The 26687-nt window shown below is 45.5% G+C and overlaps 2 protein-coding genes across 2 annotated transcripts in view; one reads left to right on the forward strand and one right to left on the reverse strand.

The window, feature by feature from the left end:
- The window catches only part of LOC309549119 (uncharacterized protein), a 2919967-nt gene that overhangs the window by 509775 nt on the left and 2383505 nt on the right, over positions 1-26687 (reverse strand). The window contains exon 24 of the mRNA XM_082249156.1: positions 20350-20553. Within this exon, the coding sequence (XP_082105282.1) occupies positions 20350-20553 (204 nt within the window). The remainder of the gene's footprint in view (positions 1-20349; positions 20554-26687) is intronic.
- The window catches only part of LOC309549117 (uncharacterized protein), a 4285597-nt gene that overhangs the window by 399114 nt on the left and 3859796 nt on the right, over positions 1-26687 (forward strand).

A 26687-nucleotide genomic window follows, 5' to 3' on the forward strand; every position in this document is an offset into this window, starting at 1 on the left:
TGTAAGATAAATACGCTATTTCTCACATTTCCTCCATGAGATAGAAAAAAAAAGATACTTCTTAGAATTTTTGGGGATATAACTACCAAATGTTAAGAAGAAAAGAAGAAAAAATTGGAGAGGGGGGGGGGCAGCAAAATTCAAATCCAACCAGGGCAGGAGTGATGGTGTCACCCTCTCTGCAAAAGGTAAGAAATATTGCAGAGCTGCAATAGTGGTGAGACCCCCCCCGATATATATATATATATATATATATATATATAATCATAATAACAAAATATGCACATCAATTGTGCATTGTATTATGATTATATATCGGGGGGGGGGGTGTCAATACTATTTGCACATTGAAGCTCTGCAATATTTCTTCCGTTTTGCAGAGAGAGTGACACCATCACTCCTATATTCTAATACACGGGATGATTAGCATCTCTGTTATTATTATTGTATGTGGGGGGTTTCACCATTATTTGCACATTGAAGCTCTACAATTTCTCAGAATATTTGTGCAGAGGGGGTGACACCATCACTGCTATGTTGCAATACATTGGTGGATTTGCACTGGATATTCATGTATAGGTGTCACCATTGCACTTATAAGTCCATTTGTAGAATATTATAGACGAAGTGTAGGGCAGTGCTGCATTTTTGGCTTTTTATTGTTGCACGTTAGATGAGGGAACCAGCTAACAAGATTATTGTTTTTCAGATTTTTTTACTTGCATTGTAGATGTTTTACTGTATTTCTTATGTCCTCTGTGTACTGGTAACCAGTGGCTCTGCATACTGGTGGTCAGTGTTCCCCCTGCATGCTGGTGGTCAGTGTGCCCCCTGTATGCTGGAGGTCAGTGTGCCCCCTGTATGCTGGAGGTCAGTGTACCCCTGTATGCTGGAGGTCAGTGTGACCCCTGTATGCCGGAGGTCAGTGTTCCCCCTGTATGCCGGAGGTCAGTGTTCCCCTGTATGCCAGAGGTCGGTGTGCCCCCTGTATGCCGGAGGTCAGTGTGCCCCCTGTATGCCGGTGGTCAGTGTGCCCCCTGTATGCCGGTGGTCAGTGTGCCCCCTGTATGCCGGAGGTCAGTGTGCCCCCTGTATGCCGGAGGTCAGTGTGCCCCCTGTATGCCGGAGGTCAGTGTGCCCCCTGTATGCCGGAGGTCAGTGTTCCCCTGTATGCAGGAGGTCAGTGTGCCCCCTGTATGCTGGAGGTCAGTGTGCCCCCTGTATGCTGGAGGTCAGTGTTCCCCTGTATGCTGGAGGTCAGTGTTCCCCCATGTATGCTGGAGGCCAGTGTGCCCCTGTGTGCTGGAGGTCAGTGTACCCCCTGTATGCTGGAGGTCAGTGTACCCTCTGTATGCTGGAGGTCAGTGTACCTCCTATATGCTGGCGGTCAGTGTACCCCCCTGTATGCTGGCGGTCAATGTAACCCCCTGTATGCTGGAGGTCAGTGTAACCCCCTGTATGCTGGAGGTCAGTGTACCCCCTGTATGCTGGAGGTCAGTGTTCCCCCTGTATGCTGGAGGTCAGTGTAACCCCCTGTATGCTGGAGGTCAGTGTACCCCCTGTATGCTGGAGGTCAGTGTTCCCCCTGTATGCTGGCAGTCAGTGTGCCCCCTGTATGCTGGCAGTCAGTGTGCCCTTGTATGCTGGAGGTCAGTGTGACCCCTGTATGCTGGTGGTCAGTGTACCCCCCTATATGCTGGCAGTCAGTGTGCCCCCTGTATGCTGGAGATATGTGTGCCCCCTGTATGCTGGAAGTCAGTGTGCCCCCTGTATGCTGGCAGTCAGTGTTCCCCCTGTATGCTGGAGTTCAGTGTGCCCCCTGTATGCTGGAGTTCAGTGCGCCCCCTGTATGCTGGCAGTCAGTGTGCCCCCTGTATGCTGGAGGTCAGTGTGCCCCCCCCCTGGTCGGTCAGTCCAGTCAGTTAGTTAGTACAGTTGGCAAACCAATGTGCACCCCCCTTGGTCGGTCAGTTCAGTCATTTCAGTCAGTTAGTTCAGTCAGCTCAGTCAGTTTAGTCAATAAGTTTAGTCGGCAAACCAATGCACCCCCCTCTACCCCCCTTGGTCGGTCAGTTCAGCCAGTCCAGTCAGTCAGTCAGTAAAACATTCCCCCCCCCCCTCTGCCTCCTCACCTTCTCCTCCCTCCTGTCTGAGTCGGGGAGTGCTGGATGGCTGAGCCGCTCTCCTCCTCCAGCCACGTGTCTTCTGCCTCTTCCTGGCCAGTAAGATTGCTTCTCCTTTTGGCCAATTAGGAAAGGGGTCTCACAACCCTCTTCCTGATTGGCTGGGAGGAGAGTCAGTGTGACAACAGTGAATATTCATTCGCTATTGTCACACAACTGGGTGGGCTCAGGGGGCAGTGCTCTGTGCCCGGAGCCCTCCCTTTTTGAAGCCTAATAGAGGCTCTGGCTCTAATCATGTGCTTCAAAAAAAAAATGCCCAATTGGAATCCATGCGTCCGGCACCCTGCATGTAGATTAGGGGATTTGGGTTTGGGCAGTGCCCCTGCGCCCCCAATGGACGGGCCGCCCCTGCTCCTCAGGACAGAAAAGAAGACAAAGGTAGGCGACTGCACCAAACTTTGATAAGATGCTGCAATGCACATCGATCACCCAGAGAGCAGAGTCCTCTCCATAGGTTTTCCTTTTGGTTACTCCCTAGCAGCCCGCATGGCGTCTGCTCCCTTCTGCTGACCTCAAGCCAAACATACTCACGTGTCCCAGACCTCTTCCACAGGGCAATCGATGCATCCGCAGGGCGACCCGGATCCCAGAGGCAGGAACACAACTGCTATATCTGGGCTGGGCACGCTTAGGAGACATGTGCAGAATGGAAACATTTGTTTTGATTCGGATTGATTCGTTATGTTACTAATTTTGTTTCATTATGGAATTCCTTTAGTTCGGTTTCGGAATTTGTTTATTTTTGTTTAGAAATTCCGATCGGTCGAAAAACGATCGACTGATTCAAATTCTGTGTGAAGAAATAGCTGGTTGTTAAGCGGGGGGCGCATCCTTAACAACCGATGACTCATCAGCTGTCAGCGGGCTTCCCCACTGACAGATGAATAGAAAGAAAAGAATGCGGCATTGCCCGGCCCTAGAAAAATGTTTAAAAAAAAATTATGTGGGGTCCCCTCCCCCAGTCTTTACCAGGCCCACGCAAATATGTAAAAAAAATAAATTGCGTGGGGTCCCCCAAAATCCATACCAGACCTTTACCTGAGCATGCAGTTCAGGTCAGGAAAGGGGGGATAAGCAAGCACCCCCCCTAACCCATACCCGGTGGGTGCTTTGAGGCACCTCTCCCACCCCAGCCCATAGCACCTTGTCCCCATGCTGATGGGAACAAGGGCCTCTTCCCCACAACTGTGGCCTGTGGTTTTGGGGGTCTGTAGGCAGGGGGCTAATCATAAACTGAAAGCCCCATTTACCAAGGTCCCTCCCACTTTCCTGACCTGCCGGGCTGAATGATGAGATAAAGGGTCTGGTATGGATTTCAGGGAAGAAACCACACTGGGATTTTTTTTTTTTTCATTTTGACCGCGAAGGGCCTGGTATGGACTGGAGGGGGGCACGCTGTTTTTTTCTATTGCCGGTAATGCCGCATTCTTTTCTTTCCATTCATCTGTCAGTGGGGAAGCCCGCTGACAGCTGATGAGTCATGGTTGGTAAGGATGCGGGCGGCCGGCTTGCAGCTTAACAACCAGCTATTTCTTCACACAGAATTTGCATCGGTCAATTGTTTTTTTGACTGATCCGAATTTGAATCGTTCTGAAAAGTTGGAATTCGTTAGAAAATGAATAAACTAAACAAATTTTAACAGATTTCAACAAAATTTATTACAATTTAATTTGGGGATTTGGATACATCCGAATCTAGGAATTACCAGAAATTTGTCGGAATTTGTATTCGCACCAAAACAAATTTCACGTGTCTAACACTTAGGGCCTAATTCATAGTCCCGCTATTTGTCTAACGCCGGGATTTTGTCGAATTGGTGAATCTGAACGTATGAAATCGGTATTCAAAGTACGGCGGGCGGCCAATAACGTCTAGTGTTACTTGACGTAGCAGGTATACAGTAGCAGGTGCTGTGGTCAGCAGCGATGCTCGGTGGTGATGATAGCCTTCTCACCTCCTGTGCTGATGATCTGTCAAATCACCATACCACAATAATTAAAGCACGTTTAAAAGAAAAAGGGAAGCGAGACATTATACTTGGTACTATTTTGGCTATAGCTTGACAGGAGTCAACTATTCAAGTAACGCATCAGAGCCTCACGTACATCCCTGCCCTCTTCCTCTACAGCCTGTGCCAGTGCCACTACAGGCTCTGGTGCTGAAGGTGAATCCCATGAACTCTCATAGGCTTCTCCATGACTCTCACAAAGGTTATGTAGCGCACAACATGTCTGGACCATAGATTTCACAAGGTCAACTGCACAGTCATTTCTTTTCATAAGGCAACACCATCTTCCTTTTAATCTACCAAATGCATTTTCTACCACTACACGTGCTCTGGAGATTTTCATGTTGTACACCTGCTGTTCTGCTGTCAGCCGTCCAGTGTCACTGAATGGTTTTATGAGCCACTGCTGCAAGGGATAGGCAGAATCTCCTAGGATGTAGTAGCCAACATTCACACCACCAATGTTTCTAGTGTTAGCTGGTTTGTGGGTACCACGAATTAACAGTTCCCACAGTGTGGACAGTCTCAAAACCCGAGCATCATGCAGGCTTCCAGGCAGCCCAGTAAAAACATTCCAGAAGAGTCCCTTTCCATCAACAACACCTAGAAGGATGATGGAGTGCCAGCCTTTACGGTTGAACTAGTCCCAGTGATGGTCCTGTGGTGCTATGATGGGTATGTGAGATCCATCAATAGCACCAATGCACTGTGGAAGCCCCCACCTCTTCTCATTGTAGGCAGCTATTTCTTTAAACTTCTCCTGATCTGGAAAACAAATTTGTTCCGGTACCAACAAAATCTCTGCTGCTGCACAGAAATCATGGACACATCGACAAACAGTTGTTATGCTTCCACCAAACAGATGTCCAACACTTCTGTACTCAGAGCCAGTTGCAAGCTTCCACAGTGCAATGGCTACTCTCTTCTTTAACCACCTCCCACCCGGGCCATAGCACATATACGGCCGGGTGGGAGTCTCGTCCTTCTGAATGGACGTTCCGGAACGTCCTTCAGAAGGAGAGAGATCGCGCCGCCGCGGGCACGCGCAGCGGCGCGATCTCGATGTGCCTGTGTCCCTAGGACACAGAGCAACAAGCCTCGGCAGGAGGGCCTGTGATTGGCCCTCCTGATCACATGACGGCTGTGACCAATCACAGCCGTCATGTAATGTCAATACAGCCGTTGTAACGGCTTCGATCTCTTCTCCTCCTGACAGATCCTGTCAGTGAGGAGAAGATCAGAGGATCGATTCTGCAGCCGGGGTGATCAGTGAGTATTTCTAATTACTCACTGATCACAGGGGGGGTCTGTGCTGGTAATCAGATGATTGATTACCAGTGCAGCCCTGGGGGGAGGGGATGCCACTAGAGCCACCAGGGATGCCCACCCATGACCACCAGGGATGCCCACCATGGCCACCAGGGATGGCAAACAGGGCTCAGAGAGCCTGCCAGTGGTGCCCCCCTATCAGTGCTGCCCACCAATGCCATCTATCAGTGCTGCCCATCAGTGCCCGTTATTGCCATCTATCAGTGCCGCCCACCAGTGCCCATTATTGCCCACCAGTGCTGCCTATCAGTGCCCATCAGTGCCCCCCATCAGTGCCGATCAGTGCTGCCCAGTGCCACCCATTAGTGCCCATCAGTGCCGCCTATCAGTGCCCATCAGTCCCGCCGATCAGTGCCCATCAGTGCTGCCTATCAGTGCCCATCAGCGCTGCCTATCAGTGCCCACCAATGCTGCATATCAGTGCTATCTATCAGTGCCACATATCAGTGCCCATCAGTGCTGCATATCAGTGCTACCTATCAGTGCCCATCAGTGCTGCATATCAGTGCCACCCCATCAGTGCCACCCCATCAGTGCCACCCCATCAGTGTCTCCTCATCAGTGCCTGTCAGTGCGGCGTCATCAGTGCTCATCAGTGCAGGAAAAAAATTATCTATTTACAAAATTTTATAACCTAAACAAAAAAACTTTTTTTTTTTTCAAACTTTTCGGTCTTTTTTTATTTGTGCACCAAAAAAGAAAAAACCTGGCGGTGATCAAATACCACCAAAAGAAATCTCTATTTGTGGGGGGAAAATGACACAAATTTGGTTTAGGTACAGTGTTGCATGACCGCGCAATTGTCATTCAAAATGCAACAGCGCTAAAAGCTGAAAATTGGTCTGGGAAGGAAGGGGGTTTAAGTGCCCGGTATTGAGGTGGTTAAAGGAATACAAACACGAAAGTTTGTGTCATGTCTTTCCATCACTGGACGCACTTTATTACACAAGTAGGCAAATGTTTCTCCTGACATTCTAAACTTCTCCAGCCACTGTGTGTTTGTAAAACTGGGAACAAAGACATCCCACCAATCAGAAGCTCGGTTTACTGCCCAAACTGAAGGTCTGTGGCGGCGACTTTGCAGCATAAGGATCTGAAATACACAGAATACGCTTTTTAACAAATGATATTGGCAGCCAAGTTCATTATATGCTTTTCTGACAGTATGATTAAGCTATATCCCAACACATACCACACACACACACATACCACACACACAACTCACACACATACCACACACACAACTCATACACACATACCTCACACATACCTCACACACACACACATAACTCACACACATACCACACACACACACAACTCACACACACACACATACCACACACACACACAACTCACACACACACACATACCACACACACAACTCATACACACATACCTCACACATACCTCACACACACACACATAACTCACACACATACCACACACACACACAACTCACACACACACACATACCACACACACACACATATCACACACATAACTCACACACATACCACACACACACACAACTCACACACACACACATATCACACACATAACTCACACACATACCACACACACACACATACCACACACACACACATATCACACACATAACTCACACACATACCACACACACACACATACCACACACACACACATATCACACACATAACTCACACACATACCACACACACACACAACTCACACACACATACCACACACACACACATATCACACACATAACTCACACACACACATACCACACACACACACACACACACACATACCACACACACACATACCACACACACACATACCACACACACACACATGACTCACACACACATACCACACACACACACACATGACTCACACACACATACCTCACACACACACATACCACACACACACACACATACCACACACACACACGACTCACACACACATAACTCACACACACATACCTCACACACACACCACACACATACCTCACACACACACACACACATACCTCACACATACCACACACACACACACACATACCTCACACATACCACACACATAACTCACACACACATACCACACACATAACTCACACACACATACCACACACATACCTCACACACACGACTCACACACACATACCACACACACACACATGACTCACACACACATACCACACACACACATACCACACACACATACCTCACACACACACCACACACATACCTCACACACACCACACACATACCTAACACATACACACACCACACACATACCTAACACATACACACACACACACACCACACACATACCTCACACATACCACACACATAACTCACACACACATATCACACACACATACCACACACACATACCACACACATAACTCACACACACAACTCACACACACATACCACACACATAACTCACACACACATACCACACACATAACTCACACACACATACCACACACATAACTCACACACACATACCACACACACACATACCACACACACACATACCACACACACACACACATACCACACACACACATACCACACACATACCTCACACACACATATGTTTTGCTTGCGTTTCTAGCAAGGGTTACTTTGCGGTACAACCAAGGAAACTTAGACCTTTGTGGTGTGTAAATATCCTTTACTATGAAAAAACAATCTGTACATACAAAACTATTACAATATTTAGGAGCATAATACAAGACTAGCAGATACAGATAAAGATAAAGCAAATATACTTAGCTAAAAGAAGATTGCAGCCATGGAGTCCCCTTTGCTTTCAAGCACATGGCACAGAGAAAAGTCAGTAGGCATCGCTTCATGGATGTTTCGTTTGAGACTGAAGACTTTCTTGCAGCTTTGGCCAGAAGTATTTAGAATATACCATTCCCCAAACCAACACCCTTTGTCCTGAGGACAAAAGGGCTTTTTTATCCATTGTTTGTACAGTGACTTTGAAGGGGGGGTGGGGGGGTTAGGCTTGGCCAAACTTCCTTCTAAATCTTTACAAAAGAAAGGTATCATTTAGTGAGCCACTGTTAAATATGCAATTTCCACAACACTCCACCCCTTGGCTCACAAATGACATAATGCCTCCAACTTTACATAAAGACATCTAATAATTCTCCCACCCCCTGGTTTATCTAAAATAAAACACAATGGGGGAACTAACTAAAATACAACCCCCTCCTATAACTATGAAGGTATTTCAGTCTTTGGCTAAAAGTTCATAAGAAAAAGTCCAATCTAACGTTCTTTAGAAAACAAGTCCAGGCTTGTAATACATCAAAAGGCCTTGCTCTCCATAGCTCTTGCGGTCTTCCATCATTCTGTCCATCATGTAACCACTTTCTCTGGTCTTTCTATGGATCAAATCGGAGACAGCCTGTGGAGTGGAAAACAAAGCGGATTATCTGTTCCTTCTAATAATACATATACAGTAGATCCCGGCCCTTCAGCTACAATCTCTCCTCTAACTGACTTCTTGCCTGGATCTCTGACCAACACTTTTCCACCTGCCTGTATCCACTTCTGACCCTCCCAAAGGACATCAATAGGGAGGAGAGGAAATATACTGATATTTCCTAGAAGATCACTGCTGTTTATTTTGGAAGGTTTGATATTATAGAGCCTCAGTTTCCACTCTTGCTGGGAAGTATCCACTAACCAATCAGAGTCCCAGCCACTGTCTTGAAGCTCATCTGCCAATGCAAATATAACTTCAAACCTTCCTGCCAGATTCCCTCTCATTCCTAGATAGGCTTCAGCTTCAGATACGTCACTCTTGGTTTCTATGTCATGGGAAGCAGTAACTTGGTACCTGTTAAACCCTGTTCTTTCAGGAACCTTGTGTAAATACTGAACTCTGCACTCTAGCTGTGGAATCTGCACCCCAGCCCCAACCATCCTTTCATATGGTGTGCTTTTGGCTAGTGGCCTAGAATTTAACAACATGACTGCCTGTGTGAGGACCCGATCCCACCCCCTTAGTGTACGTGTGGGTGTAAGTTTGCGTATCTGGTCCTTCAATAGCCCATTGTATCTTTCAATCAAACCAGCTGCCTGTGGATGGTATGGGATGTGGCACAACCAGTACACTCCAGAATCTTTGGCCCATTGCTGTACTGTTGATCCGGTGAAGTGTGAGCCATTATCACTTTGGACTTGTTTGGGACAGCCATACGCAACAACAATTTTCTGTAGCAGTTGAAGTGTTGCGGCTTGATCTGCACGTTTGCAAGGATGAACAAACAAAAGTCCTGAATAGGTGTCCACTGCAGTGCAACAATACCTCAGTCCATTGTTTCCCTGGGGCAGGGGACCGATGAAGTCAATCTGCCAAATCTCTGCAGGCCTCTCTCCCCTCTTAATCGACCCGGTGGAGTACTTTTGCAATGGCCATTGTCGCACTTCTCCACACACTGTACAGTTGCCTATTACAGTCCTTATCATGTCCATTGATATGGGCAATCCTCTTTGCTGTGCCCATTCATATGTGGCTTTTTGCCCCAAATGTCCAGATTGCTTGTAGGCCCAGTTGGCCAAGTTCATCAAGACAGGATCAATTGGCATAACTGCATTCACCTTGGCAATTTCGTCTGCCACTCTGTTATAGTTCTCAAAGTCTGGGACCAGGGGCACATGTGCATCAACATGCCCCACTTTTATGGTGCGGGAGTGAGCTTCCTTCCAGATGAAATCCCAGACTTCCTTGCCTCCCCACACCACCTTTCCATGAATCAACCATTCATTGGACTTCCACGTGGGCATCCAAGTTGTCAGTCCTTTAAAGACCGCCCAGCTGTCAGTGTAGATAGTGACATGGGAAGAAAGATCCTCCTGAAGAGTCATCACTACAGCTTTCAACTCTGCATACTGACTGGACCCTCCAATTCCGGTCTCCTGCAGGACTGTGTCTGTACTTGGGTTGTAGGCTACTTCTGTCCATTTACGACCAGACGAGGTGACTATGGCTGAACCATGCTGACTCCTTCATCTTATCTGACAGAGACTCAAAGGGTGGAACCTCGTGAATTGGGGATGACTGCAGCACAGGAATTTCTTCTCCTGTATGGGTGCTGGTAAAAGTGACACGCCCAGCCAACTGTTTTGAAATGTCTCTGACATCCCCAGCTGCAATACCCCCTCTTGCTTGAAGGTACCACTTCCATTTCATCAGTGTTTGGTTCTGGGCTACAGCTGCCCTAGTGGTCAGTCCATCAGCTCTCACCCATCCTGCTATTGGCAATGCAGTATGTAACGCTCCTGCGTTTTCTGTATAATGTGGATTTGCAGCTGCAGAAATATTCCACTTCAGTAGTCATGTAGAGAAACGCTGAGATACCAATCCCAACTCCCAAGACTCATCATATGTGGATAGTCTCAATTGAGCATACAAATACACACACTCAATAAGATGTTCCTGGAGTGATCTATGTATATAGTAGTATAGTGGTGATAGGCTGAAGAGACAGGTTGAGTAGAGATGATAGGTGACAGACACTTGAGAGGAATGTTCTTGAGAATGAGATAGTAGCAGATGGGATGCAGATAGGTTAGCAATCATGTATGGTAGTAGATGATAGGATAGCAGATGAACATACAGGAGAGACTAACCCAGTGCAAGAGCAGATGATAGTAGGCTCAAGAGCTAGCAATCTAGATAGTGCAGATGTAGTAACAGTCCTTAGTATGCAGAGCTAGATAGTAGGCCTTATTTCTTGGTCAGGAACATGGGGCTTCAGTAGCGACACATGGAAGATGGGATGTATTTTGAGGTCTGTTGGTAATGTGAGCTGTACTGCAGCTTTTCCAATAAGTTTCCTGATTGGGAAAGGTCCCAAGAACAGAGGCCCAAGCTTTTTGCTAGGGATTTTCAATCTTAAGTTTTTTGTTGAGAGCCAAACGAGGTCCCCAATAGCATACTGAGGAGAAGGTCTTCTACGAAGATCATAGTACTTCTTTTGTTGACTATGAGCGTGTGCGATGGTAGTATTAAGTAAACCCAGAGAGTCCTTTATTTGGGTAAGATAGTCTGAGGCTACTGGGTTATTTGAAGGAAGGATGCGTGGTGGAAGAATAGTGGGATGAAACCCATAGTTCAAGTAGAACGGACTCTGTTTGGTCGTACTGTGGGTTGCGTTGTTGTAGGCAAATTCTGCCAGAGGGAGAAGATCCACCCAATCATCCTGTTGGTATGAAGTGTAACAACGTAAATATTGCTCGATGCACTGGTTGACTCTTTCAGTCTGTCCGTTGGTCTGAGGATGGTAAGGAGAAGTGAGCTTCCGCTCAATTCGTAGTATGTGACATAGTTCTTGCCAGAACTTGGAGATAAATTGCGATCCACGGTCAGACAGAAGAGTTTTCGGGATACCATGTAACTTAAAGCGGTTGTATCCCGCTTTTTGACACTTTTACCTACAGGTAAGCCTATAATAAGGCTTACCTGTAGGTACAAATAATATCTCCTAAACTGGCACGGTTTAGGAGATATTTACAGTGCATGCAGCCGCTCGCGCGAGCGGCGCATGCGCTCTGAAGGTCCGGGGGGACCTTCAATTAACTTGCCGGTAGCTTGCCGGAAAAATCGCGGGAGTGACGTCATCGCGGCTCCGGCCAATCAGCGCGCTGGAGCCGTCTCTTCCGGCCAATCAGCGCGCCGGAGCCGCCGAACCCGGAAGAGACGACGAGGGATCATGGCAGCGCCCGCATCGATGTCCGGGGGTCCGTGTCGGGGCTTTGTTTTAAGGTAAGTTAAACATAATGGGCTAGTATGCGATGCATACTAGGTCATTATGCCTTTGTCTTGCAGGTTTTTTTTTTTTTTATTTTTTTTTATAGGGTTTACAACCGCTTTAAAGACATGTTTCATCAGTAGTTCCGCTGTTTGTTTGGACGAAGGTAGTCTGCGAATAGCAATGAAATGTGCCATTTTTGTCAGATGGTCCACTGACACCAAGATGGTATTAAATCCTTTGGAAGGAGGTAGTTCTACTATAAAGTCCAAGGACACAACTTCCCATGGAGTTTGGGGTATTGGTAGACTGCATAGTAGACCGGATGGTCTCGTAGTGTCAATTTTGGACCTGGCACAGACATTGCATGAAGAGACGAATTTCTGTATAGATGTTTTCATGTCAGGCCACCAGAACTGCCTGGTAAGCAAATTAAGAGTCTTTGTCATACCCATATGTCCTGCCATAGGCACATCATGCGATAATTCCAAGATCTTGGTGCGCATGGTAGGGGGTATGTAAAGTTTGTCGATGTAGTAGAGGAAGCCTTCTGCATTAGTATTTAGTTGTGGTGGGGGTGAATCCAAACTTATACTATGCAAAACCTCTTCCTTCAAGGAACGGACAACTCCAATAATACGCTTGTGAGGTATTATAGGAACGGAAGGGATTTCGAAGTAGTTTTCTTCAGTTAGTCGTGATAGTGCATCCGCCTTTTTATTCTTATCTGCAGGTGTGTAGGTCACTAGGAAGTTAAACCTTAGGAAGAATAGTGACCATCGTACCTGCCGGTGAGAGAGAGTTTTGTTAGTCTGAAGATATTGAAGATTTTTATGACTGTGTATATGAGTATTGGTAATCGGGTGCCTTCGAGTAGATGTCGCCAATTCTCCAGAGCCAGTTTTATAGCAAGCAGTTCTTTTTCACCCACTGGGTAATTTACCTCTGGACTGCTTAAGGATTTAGAAAAGAAGGCGACTGGATGAAGTGGTGAAGTGTTAGTTGGTCGTTGGGAGAGTATTGCTCCTACTGCCATGTTTGACGCATCTACCTCCAGAATGTATTGGAGGGATGGGTCTGGATGGCGTAGTATGGGAGCAGAAGTAAACAGGTGAAAAGCTTCATTTGCTTCATCTGACCATTTGAATGGTCTCTTAATGCTAGTGAGTTGTGTGAGGGGTCTCACAATGGCAGAGAAGTTCTTGATGAACTTCCTATAGAAATTTGAAAATCCAAGGAATCGCTGTAGCGCTTTGCGGGTGGTTGGTGTAGGCCAATCCTGAATGCAGGATATCTTACTCATATCCATCTTGATTCCTGTTTTGGATATGATGTAGCCTAGAAACAGTACCTCTTCTTTATGAAACAAGCATTTTTTCAGTTTCACGTATAGGTTGTGTGCAAGTAATCTCGATAACACAAGTCTTACATGTTTTATATGTTCAGACAAGGATCGTGAATATATAAGTATATCGTCCAGATATACCACAACACAGACATCCAGTAAGTCTCTAAAAATATCGTTTATAAATCGTTGAAAGGCTGCAGGGGCGTTGCATAGCCCGAATGGCATTACAAGATATTCGAACAATCCGTATCTGGTTCTGAATGCAGTCTTCCACTCATCTCCATCACGGATTCGAATGAGATTGTATGCCCCTTTCAGGTCCAATTTTGAAAAATAGGTAGCTCCACGCACCTGTTCAATGAGCTCAGGGATAAGCGGTAGAGGATAGCGATCTTTTATTGTAATAGCATTCAATTGCCTATAGTCGATGATAGGCCTGAGACTTGAGTGCTTATTGCGGACAAAAAAGAGTCCTGCTGCTGTGGAAGACGTGGAAGGTCTAATAAAACCTTTTTTCAAATTCTCATCCAAATATTCTTTGAGATGGGAAAGTTCATCCTGCGAAAGAGGATAAACATGACCGAACGGCAATTTGCTATTTGGGAGTAGATCAATACTACAATCATAGTCCCCATGGGGAGGTAGTGCTTGGGCATTTTTCTCAAGAAAAACCTCAGACAGATCCTGATAACATAGTGGTGCAATCTCATCTGTCACCACAGACAGGATCTTCCCGTAAGACGGGAGGTTACACGTACCCTCGCAATAGCAAGAGAGGAAGGCCAAGGTCCGTTCCTTCCAATCTATGGTTGGTTGATGTGTGTGTAACCAGGGAAGTCCCAAAACAATGGGAAAGTGGGGTGAAGGTATTAGGTCGAAGGTGGTGGTCTCCATATGAGACTCGTTAGTGGTGACTAGGAGTGCTTGTGTCTGATCAGTGATCGGACCAGAAGATAAAGGAACACCGTTAATAAGACTCACTGAGACAGGTTTAGGTTTAGAAATAATAGGGACTTTATTTAAAGCAGCAAAACGTATGTCAATATAATTTCCACAAGATCCTGTGTCAATCATGGCCTTAGTAGTAATCCTGGTCTGGTCCCACTGTAATGTCAAGCGAACAAAAAGGTAAGGGTTAGTAATTGAAGTTGTCAATCCCCCTAGGAGGACATATGAACACTCACCCTTCTTTTTGTAGACAAGGGGACAGACGTTTATCATGTGATCCGGGGATGCACAGTACAAGCAGAGATTACTAGATCGTCTCCTGGCTCTTTCCATAGATGATAGAGGTGGGCGTATGGTTCCTACCTCCATAGGAGTAGGGTCAACGGCCGAAATCCGAGAAGAACTGGATAATGGCATTCCCATTTTTCAGCCTTTCTTTCTCGTAGCCTTCTATCTATGGTGATACTGAGTTGTATCAATGCATCCAGGGTTTTCGGGAAATATGCTCGGGCGAGCTCGTCTTTAACAGCCTCTGATAGGCCAAGCCTAAATTGAGTTTTCAGAGATGCATCATTCCACTCTGAATCAAGGGTCCATCTCTTGAACTCTGCGACGAAGTCTTCCACAGGTCTCCTACCTTGTTTTAAGGACCTCAATTGAAGATCGGCAGTACTCTGCCTATTGGGGTCATCATATAGGCTAGTAAGTTCTGCTAGAAATAAGGCGTAGGAGTTGAGAAGCTGATCGTTTTTCTCAAAGAGAGAGTCTGCCCAGGCCCGTGGATCGCCTGTTAGGTAAGAAATAATAGTACAAACCTTGATATGATCAGTAAGGTAGGTACGGGGTTTTAGCAAGAAAAGTAACTCACATGCGTTTTTGAATTTGCGAAATTTTTTGCGATCGCCTGTAAATACTAAAGGAGGATTTATTTTGGGTTCAGGGGACTGAGCAACGGTAAGTTGTGTCAGTCTGGCCACCTGCTGCGTCAGAGCCTGATTGTCTTCTTTTAATTCAGTAAGTGCGTGTATTAACGCAGTTACTTGTTGTTTTAATTGTGTCACCTGAGTGGTTATTTCTGCTGAATCCATTTTAGGTTCGTTCAATCTGTAACGCTCCTGCGTTTTCTGTATAATGTGGATTTGCAGCTGCAGAAATATTCCACTTCAGTAGTCATGTAGAGAAACGCTGAGATACCAATCCCAACTCCCAAGACTCATCATATGTGGATAGTCTCAATTCAGCATACAAATACACACACTCAATAAGATGTTCCTGGAGTGATCTATGTATATAGTAGTATAGTGGTGATAGGCTGAAGAGACAGGTTGAGTAGAGATGATAGGTGACAGACACTTGAGAGGAATGTTCTTAAGAATGAGATAGTAGCAGATGGGATGCAGATAGGTTAGCAATCATGTATGGTAGTAGATGATAGGATAGCAGATGAACATACAGGAGAGACTAACCCAGTGCAAGAGCAGATGATAGTAGGCTCAAGAGCTAGCAATCTAGATAGTGCAGATGTAGTAACAGTCCTTAGTATGCAGAGCTAGATAGTGTAAGCTTTAGTATGAAGGTTATGGATGATTCCCCTGTGGGGTACTTATCACTAGTAGCAAGTAGCAGAGGAGAGGTTCGGTAAGAGCGGATGATCCGGTAGCAGGATACAGGGATCAGCAGCGAGGTTCCGATAGCGAGGTATGCTTGCAAGCATGCGAGCTTCAAGGCAGGTTATGCGGTGTTGAACGAACAATGTGAGTGAGACCGCCGGCGGTTGAAATAGCCGCTCCAGCGGCGCTCAGTGATGACAGCATCGGTCTTAAAGGTGTATGCGCACCTTACCAAAAGAGAATGGTGGGGCGCATACACTTAAGGAAAAGTGGAATTAGGGTACCAAAGGTACCAGAACATTACACAGTATGGATGGTGACTGTGTCCTTTCCTGTAATGGTCTCTACGTGTTGAAGTGCTGTGTAGGCCCCAAACAGGTACTTCTCTAGGGGCGTGTATCTCTTCTGTGCCCCTGTAAGTTGTTTGGACCAAAATCCAATGGGTATTGCTCTCAGTCCCTTCTTTTCATTTGGCTGCCACAGACTCCAAGATATTGTACCATCCTGCTCAACTACATCCAGCTGAAATGGTACTCCTTGTCTCACAGGTCCCAATCCTTGATGCTGCAGAATGGCTTCTTTAGCAGCCAGGAATGCGGTCCGCTGCTCTGAACCCCATGTGAACTCAGTCTTTTTTCTTGTGACATTGTATATAGGCCTCAGAATCAGTCCAAGATGTGGGATGAATGATCTCCAGAATCCCACAACTCCAATGAACTTCTGCGCCTCCTTTTTGGTAGTAGGTGGCAACAATGCCTGGATAGTTTGCACAACTGTCTCTGGAATTTTCCTCTGTGGCCCAGTCCACATCATTCCCAGGAATTTCACCTCTGTGGCAGGTCCTTGGACTTTGTCTCTGTTGATAGCCCACCCTCTGTTCTCCATGTGCTGTATCAGCAGGTGCAGTGCTTCAGTTACATCTTCCTTTGTTCCAGAGATCATGATGTCATCAATGTAGTGAAACACAGCGACTTTCAGATTTAGGGTGCTTAAATCTCGGGCAATCAGTCCATGACAAATCGTTGGAGAATGAAGGTATCCTTGAGGAAGGACAGTGAAAGTGTTCTGGCGGCCATTCCACACAAAGGAAAACTGGTTCTGACACTCTGGGTCTATTGGAATCGAAAAGAAAGCATTAGCCAGGTCTATCACAGCATGATATTCTCCTGCCTCTTTAGCAATTTTCTCAATGATTGAGATCATATCAGGTACAGCTGACTTTAATGGAGGTGCCACTTTGTTTAGACCTCTGTAATCCACAGTCATTCTATATGTCCCATCAGGTTTCTTTACTGGGAACACCGGAGATGAGAATGGACTTACAGCAGGTCTAAGGATCCCTACTCTTAACAGTTCATGAATAGTCTCCCCAATTTCTTTGTGGCCTCCAGGAAGTCTGTATTGCTTGAGACAGACTGGCTTCTCTGGTGGAGGAATAAAGACAGGGGTCCATTTTGCATGACCTCTGACCACAGCTTTCACCGCCCTGACCAGATACGTTTTATCAGGATACCCGAATGTGAATGTACCTTGTTCAGTCTGAATAGACTGACCTTGAAGTACATCCATCCCAAGAATATTTTCAGGTAACTCTGATACCAAAACATTTGTCCAAAATCCTGGTCCCTTGCCAATAGCCAATTTCACCCGTGTCCTAACTGCTGGTGTGGTTTGCCCTCCCAAACCTTCTACATAAATCACTTCTCCTTTGTGATGGAAAGGATCTCCTTGCAAAAGTGTAACTTCAGCTCCAGTATCCACTAAAGCCATGACATGTGTAGGAGGAGACGACTTCCCCCACCATACAGTGACAGGTGCATATGGGCGTCGGTCTCCTGCTGTCACTGTTCTTATTGCTATTACAGGAGACCCACCTTCCCTTCATAAAGGATAAGGGACCTCCCAATCCCCTTTTCTAATTCTCTCTAACTCCTCCCCAGGATAAAGGGATTTGGGTTTGGGTTCATGTTCAGTTTTGGGAATGGGTTTGGGACTAACAGGAGGGGTCTGTTCTGTTGTCTCTAAATCTAGGCTGATGTTATCTTCACTAGGAGTAGTGTTTCTAACCCTGACAGTTTTCCCCAATAAATGTTTCCACCGCTTCAAAATTTCTGCAGTAGAGATGCCATCTATCTCACTTTTAGGTACTCCTGCCTTTAATAGGTCCACCCACATTTGTTTCCTAGAGATAACTAGCCTGGTTTTCTCTTCACCTCCTGTCTTCTTTCCCACATTCCCTTTCTTCTCTTTAAAAGTCCTTTTCAGCCTGTTCTCTTCCTGTCTGACCTTATCTACTGCCCTGACAGGTTTTGTTTTAGTCTCCTCTAGCTCCCCCAACTGGCTTAAAAGGGTTGTTGCTTCATGAATTTTGCTGTTTAAACCCAGGCCTCCCAGCAAAGACAATAAAGGAGCCCTGAGATTAAATGGTGCAGACTTCATTAGCTTAGAGCGCAGAGCAGACGTGAAGGGTTCCATATCTGGACCCATCCATTCAGGAAATGTATTTATTCCGGTTATACAACCCATCTCACGTAACCTGGAAATACCTTTTCCTAATGTTCTCCACGAGTAGGTATTTTCCAGGTCACTAGGATTAGCGTATACTCGGACTATACCATCTCTCACGAGGTCTAAGAGTGAAAAATTCACACTAAACTCTCGGGCTTTTCGCATGGCCTGATGCAATTGTGGATCATGGGTTAACACTCCCAAAGCCACTGCTTCCTTGCCTGACAAAACAACACTGTCCGCCCCTTCATCCCACAAACGTAAGAGCCAACTCAATAGGGGTTCCCCGGACCTTTGTTTGCATTGTTTTGCCAGCTCTTGGAGTTCAGTTTGTGTAAACTCCCTGACTTCTTCAAATTCAACATCTCTGGGGTTGCGATAATGCACCTCCCCATCTGCCATATCCTCTCTATCATGTTGCCTTTTCCTATGCTTAGTAATGAGAGGTCTGGCACACTTTTTCTTTCCCATTGGATGATCATCATCAGAAACATCAAACACTATCTCCTCATCCTCACTATCATTGGAGGAGACATCCTCACAATCCCAGTTTTGGGATGTGACAATGGCACGTACCCTGGCTTTACTAACAGGTTTACGTCCCTTTCTTTTCCTTAAGGCATTAATTGATTTGGTCATGAGGGCTGCACACCGCTCTTGCAAATCATCAGCCCTACTAGCAGTTGAACGCACACACTCTGAAGCAACTGCTAGCTGGTCTTTCAATAACTTAACTTCTGCCTCTGCCTTCTCCCTTCTCTGTGATTCTGTATAGAGAGCATGAAGAAAATACCAGCCCACTGTGGAAAATGTCCTCTTCTCTGCTTTACTTAAATCCAACCCCTTAAGGCTAAAATCTACAAAATGATCTGAGATTTTACCACCCCAAGTCTTATTCAAAGGAGAAGCATACTTTGCAAATACTTTAGCAAGAGACTCCCACTCATTGTCTCTGGCCCAGATAGGTAAACTGCACATTTCCTTCTGGACACCAGAAACCTCTGCAGCCTTGCTTTTCCTAAACAGCTTACGCAGCATTTTTTACCTAGCACAAGCTACACAACACACCACACCACAGAAAACAAACAGGTCTGTTTCAGTTTAATACATAGCGCAAATCTTGGACGAGCCCCCAAATGTTTTGCGTGCGTTTCTAGCGCGGTTACTTTGCGGTACAACCAAGGAAACTTAGACCTTTGTGGTGTGTAAATGTGCTTTACTATGCAAAAACAATCTGTACATACAAAACTATTACAATATTTAGGAGCATAATACAAGACTAGCAGATACAGATAAAGATAAAGCAAATATACTTAACTAAAAGAATTATGCAGCCATGGAGTCTCATTCCAATGCACATGGCTCAGGGAAGTCAGGTTTAGCTTCTTGCTTCATGGATGTTCCTGTGTGAGACTGACTTCTTGCAGCTTTGAGCAGTCATTTAGACTTGTGATTAAGGAATATACCATCTCCCCAAACCAACACCATTTGTCCTGAGGACAAAAGGGCTGTTTATCCATTGTACAGTGACTTTGAAGGGGGGGGGGGGGTTAGGCTTGGCCAAACTTCCTTCCAAAATCTTTACAAAAGAAAGGTATCATTTACTGAGCCACTGTTAAATATGCAATTTCCACAACACCAATCCACCAACCTTGTAACATTGAGGGATGGTGTGACCTTCCTGTGTGGAATCCCGGGAATACAGAGGACAGGGACATTTCTCTGGTGGGTTCCTGGTATTAGGTGGCTTCATTAGATCCTTGTGTTCTGAAAACTCCTCCATCACTCCATACTCCTCATCCTCCTCTTTATACTCTTCTTTAAAAACAATATTATAATCCCCAGGGTTTCCACTCTGTAAGTTATAATAAACCACATACTGTAACAGACACATCTGTGTATAATTTATAACTATCAGTGATTGTTCCTCATCTACCTGATGATGGTGAGGGATGGTGTGACCTTCCTGTGTGGAATCCCGGGAATACAGAGGACGGGGACATCTCTCTGGTGGGTTCCCATTACTGGATCCATCTGTAGGAAACACACACACTGACTGAATACATTGTTTCTATGTGTTTATGAGATGATGGTGGATTTAGGTGGAGCCTCCGTACTGCTCTCTCCTTTACAATAAAGTCTCCTCTTACCCGGTGATGTGAGGGGCGGCTGATTCTCCATCATGACGTCCTTCCCAGCACCGCTCACCTCTCCTATCAGCAACTCAATGATCTCTCTGTCGGTAACTTGATGATCTCTCTGGTGACTTCTCAAATCTTCTTTTTCTCTATTCTATCAGGGTGGGAGGTGGAGGCAATGTGATGGTCATATGATCTCCAGACTTCACAGGAGGAAAACTCTAGATTTGAACACAAATAGTAAAATAAATGACATTCCCAGAATCCTCCTCACCTCACTGGTCAGGTCTCTTTTTATTTAAAGCAAGAAACAAACACATGAAAGAACCATGTGGAAGGGTAGAAATAAGATCCATGTAATATAACTAGTAAAAAACTTTATTGATAGAAAAATTCCCTGAATATGGAACACATGAATGAAATGATTAGAACATCACCTCCACCAAACACAGCATAAATAACAACATATAAAATGTGACAATGGTAAAAAACTGTCCAAACTCGAGACCAATCCAGAGTGCACTAACATGTTTGTGTAGCACTGCCCCCTGGAGGACTGCTGAATTCTTCACCTTCGGGGTCCCCCTGGGTTACCAATAGCAACTGCAGCATGCATAAATTAACACTTTACTCCTTGGCTCAGTCAATAAACAGTCTAGGGGATGTAGTTATTTTTTGTTGTTTTATTTAATTAGGGATGGGAGAAGGGAAGAGTGGGATACTCCAAATCAAACTATTCACAATGGTTGAGGACTTCTTACTTGCGATGCAGCCAGGCTGCTGATTCACCCTGCCACTAGGTGGATTTTAGATGAAGTCTCTGTGCAGATAAATTGATAGTATAGATTATCTTCAGGATACCTTCCTAGTATCCCCTTTCACTCCACCGACTGACACCCATCCTCTGACTATCCTACACCGGGGTGGTCCCCCTCAGGTCAGGCCCCTGGACACGATCCCCTGTACCCACGATACTGTTTTTCGAGGGTCTCTAGTGTCTCTACCCCTCCAGTCAGTTCTCCTGGACCCCTAGGTTCAGTTCCTTTCCTCTGGTCCCCAGCCTGAACGCCTGTCACCATGTGACACCACTACAGAGGAGGAGGCAGCTGCCACCCTCCCTCCGGGATTCTGCTCACCAGCTAAAGACCACGCAGCACATGTGCTCCTGGCTTTTATACAGTATCCCATAATGCAACGAGACAACCAATCTCTGCCAATCACTGTGACTGTATCAAAGCCTGTGTACCCATTGGTCAGGTTTCCTCCCACTGTCCCAACATGCCTCCTTATTGGATCAGTGTAAAACACTCTCTAGACCCAATGACTCACACACTGAGCAGCCCTAACTCACAGATACTGCTCTCTGGTAGGTAGAAAGCAATATAGATTTCCCTGCTGCTCCTCTGATAGGCAGACAAAGCCAAAACCTATACTCTCTCACTAGCACCTACCTAGGAGGGTGCTACATTTGATGTACTCCTGAGTGGTTGTGCAGGGTATCAACTACTCCACAAGGGAGTTACAAGTGTTGATCCTCGAGAAATCTCAGACAGACAAAGCCACAAGGGTGTAAATCAAGCAGTGCATACTACCATAAAGGTAGTGATTAAACCAACATCCTCATGCTAAAATAAAACAGTGTGTGATATAGAGCATTCCTTATAAAAATTCAGTGGAAGTTTGGTCCTGATGAGTCCTAACAAACGGAGATACTATTGAGCAACATGGGATCCAGAATAGAAAGAGGGCATCAATGCTTAGTCCTCATAAAGTAAGTAGAGATAAGGCAAGTACCCACAAAAGGTATGACACTTGATGTGAATAATGAAGTGGCTGGCAGCATCAGTAGTGGAAAAGCAATTGAAGAAAGCTATAGATCTCTAAGGACAGGAGCATGGTAAAGCAGAAAGGCAAGGCAAACTCCCCAGATAAGGTCCTCCAGATATGGGGCACGGAGAGGCACTAGTAGTACTCAGTGCTGGCGCTTGCACTATCCATCCACTTCGATCATAGTTACACTTCAAAGTCCGGCTGGCCAAGGCTACACCTCCGACTCTGGTGAGGTAGAATCAATTGATTTAATTAAGCAGCAGATGTAACCAGGCAGCAAAATCAGCTCTATGAGCCGTAGTAGGTGGACGCTGGAATACAGACATGCAGGTAAAGTTGCCTGAATCCGTGCAGATGGATATCAAATAATAATAGATCCCAAAGGCTCTGGTGTCTTCAAGAGGAAGAAGGGGTACGGGAATGTTTCCTAACTGTTGTAACATGTACCAAGCAATGAGTCAGAAGTAACAAATAGTTGTAAATATTATTGTTGAAATTTTTAAATTAAAATTCCAATTAAAATGTAAAAGTAAAAAAGAGTCCAGGACCCCATCAAGGTATATTGTCAATGACGCGTTTCGCTTGCTGAGTGTACACAAGCTTCCTCAGGAACAGTTAGTGCACTCTAGATTGGTCTGGTGTGTTGTTATTTGTGCTGTGTTTGGTGGAGGGGATCATTTCACTCATGTGTTCCACATTCAGGGAATTTGTCAACCAATAAAGTTTTTTACTAGTTAGATTACATGGATCTTATTTATACCCTTCCGCATGGTTCTTTCATGTGTTTGTTTTTTGTCTTGTATTACTATTATTGGTATTATTGATCTGCATCTATAATTTGATGAGATAATTCTCTAGAGTGGTTTTCTCTTTATACCACCACTGCACCTTATATATCTAGTAGTTGTTTTCTACTATATTGAATATATTTATATTGTTTTATTTAAACCTCACTTCATGCTGAGGTTTCTTATATTACATACAATGCAGATCCAACAGACCTACTTTGAATGTAAGGAGGCCTGGGGTTCAGCCCACATCCTAAGAGCACCAGAAATAAAGAGAGTCGGATAGAGTGATATTGGAGGGAGGAGCTGTGAGGTCAGTGTGGTGTCATAGAATTCTCTGACTCTGATTGTAGGGACATTGGAAGGAAGAGCTGTGAGGTCAGTGTGGTGTCATAGGATTCGCTGACTCTGATTGTAGAGACATTGGAAGGAGGAGCTGTGAGGTCAGTGTGGTGTCATAGGATTCGCTGACTCTGATTGTAGAGACATTGGAAGGAGGAGCTGTGAGGTCAGTGTGGTGTCATAGGATTCGCTGACTCTGATTGGAGGGACATTGGGAGGAGGAGCTGTGGAGGGTGCTGTGTGGGGTTTCGGCACACAAAGAATCATTTCTCCTGGGTGCATCCCACCTCCCCTAAACAGAAGCATGAACCTTGTCTTTGGGCTTTGTCAGGGCACATCATATTCCTGTGATCTCCGTGTACTCCGGAGACTTTACTGATCACATTTTAGGATGAATATCTGAGACTGGGATCATTATGAAAAAAAATATTCCGGATATTTACTAAATTTTTCCCTCTTTCTTCTTAATTGAATCCTTAAAAATAAAGACAGACATATTCCAATCCTCCCTAAATAGCCCCCCCCCCCCCTAATAAAAGTAGTAAAATCCATTTGCCAGGAGTGTGTTTTTGTCAGGGCTGGGCTTCTGCTATTAATAGAAGCTTTCTACTCGGTGCACAGAGGCTGCTCAGCTGTCGGGTAATTACCAGCCATTCATTGTTTCCACAGTGACTCACCTGGTTACTATTACCTGCCTCATTAGTCCAGCCTACAGCCAGACCCTTTTTGTTATTTAATTGCCTTGCTGATTTCCTCTGTGCCTTCGCCTGGTAAACACTCTAGTGTGTCTCTGCTTTGTTCCTGTTATGACTTGGCCTGGCTGACGTCTCTTCTGATTTCTGATCCTGATTTTTGGCTTCTGACAACGCTGATTTCTGATCGTGGCTTGTCTGATTACCCGCTCTGACTTCCAAACCCTGGCTTCTGTTTTTGACTAAATTCCTGTTCTGTGTTATTTTTGCTATTACATTAAAGGTGTGATTTTAACTGCATTTTCGGTTTCTGCCTGGTTTATGGTTCCTGACAGTTGTGCTTTTGCTCCTCATTCCAGCATCCTGGTTTTGGCTGTGATGCATTTTTTATGTCTGTCTGTCCACCTGCAAGATGACTGATGTGGTCAGTCTCTGGGTGGAGACCAAACCTGATTGAAGCCAGCCAAGCCCGCAGTCTCATCTTTGTGATATTGCGTTTGTAACATATGCTCCAAGCTCTCCGTTTGTCCAGGGGGCAACTGAGTACCGGTAGGCCTGCTTGCCTTATGGGACAGGGGGCTGCAATAGGAGAAGACCAAAGAAGCCAGCTATAGTGTCAGACCACCTGTGTTAGGGGTAAGCGTGACACTGTTAGTATAGGTGTAGTAATTCTACAATAGACTGATGAGGTGAGAGGGTCATTGGTGGAAAAGGTGACATCTCCAAAATGAAGGAAATGTTTCAGCCCTGTAAGTGGGGCAATGCTTTGACCCTGAAGGGGTTCATCGACGTTACCACACTAAATATGGCTGTGGAGCACACGTCTTTCTATAAGTGGGTTCTTTATTTAAGTGGGCGCACTTCGGCTCTGCACTTATGCGATGGCACAAAGTGAGAATACACAGCAAACTACTTTGAAAACACCAAATGGACTGCAGGTGACCTTGTTTCCCCATTCTGATCTCCTTCCTCTCTGTAACATGCGCTTTCTACCAATCCTGATAGTTGTGTCCTCACTCCTTAATCTCTCTTTCCCTCACTCCTCTTCTCCACCCCACAGCCTGTATATATCACCCTCACTTCTGTCCTCTCCCTATTACTGCACTTACCAACTCCTGCTAATTCTAAACCCACATGATAATAAAAACTCCAGAACCCTGAGGCATGTCCCTTCATATAATTTGCAATCCCATATTACCTCCCTCACCCTTCTGCTTCTCCCAACCTCTGGAGATTAAACCCCAAACCCTGGGCCTCCATCGTTTAACTGTACCCAAATCTCCCATCACCACATGCCCTCTGACAACAGTGGCAATCCACACAATTTACTGTAGTTTGTAACCATCTTCTTCCCAAAACCATCCTCCCTTTCTCTTGCATCCTTTGGAACACCTGCTCTGTCTGTAACGTTCTAGATTCTGTCCAATCTGACAATGTTTCTCCTGCTTCCCTCTTCCCTCTCCCATGATGGCCTTCTCTGGACTTACTTTCCCAGACTCTGTGGATGGAAGGGAGGTGGAGTGGGAATCCTTCTACCCCCACATAGCATCTTTCAGGTACTTCACCCACCTGTCTCTCTGTCACTCTCCTCATTTGAGGCAAATTGTATTTAACTACTTTCTTCAGTTTCTCTTAGAAGTGCTGTGATCTATCTGCCTCCTGGACCCGTATCAACCTTTCTTGATGACTGGCTACACTACTTTCTCTCTTCTGAAATTCCCAAAATCATTCTCGGTGACTTCCACATTTCTATTAAAACTAACACTCCTGCTACTTCTAAACTTCTCAATCGAACTTCCTCTTTTGACCTGAAGCAATCGATCCATGCTTCTACTCACTCTGATGGCAACACCCTTGACTATGTATTTGCCTACCTATGCACTCTGTGCAACCTCTCCAACAATCCTTTTTCTCTCTCTGATCACCACAATATTAGTTTCATAATCTCCAATACCTTCACCTCCTCTCCCTCCAACCACCTAACAGTTATCCATAGAAACCTTTGCCACCTAACCCTTCTCTTCCCTGCTACTGACCACCTCTAAATCTCACCCATGTCCTGCCACAATCTAACCACTTCTGTCTACAATAGATCTCTGTCCTCCACCCTGGATGAGCTCGCCCCCCTCGGTACAAACAGAATCAGGCCCCGACCCCTACAACCTTGGCAAACAGATGACACCAGAAGTCTCATAAATC

The sequence above is a fragment of the Pelophylax lessonae genome (assembly GCF_965119305.1).
Source record: "Pelophylax lessonae genome assembly, chromosome: 3".
Lineage (NCBI taxonomy): Eukaryota > Metazoa > Chordata > Amphibia > Anura > Ranidae > Pelophylax > Pelophylax lessonae.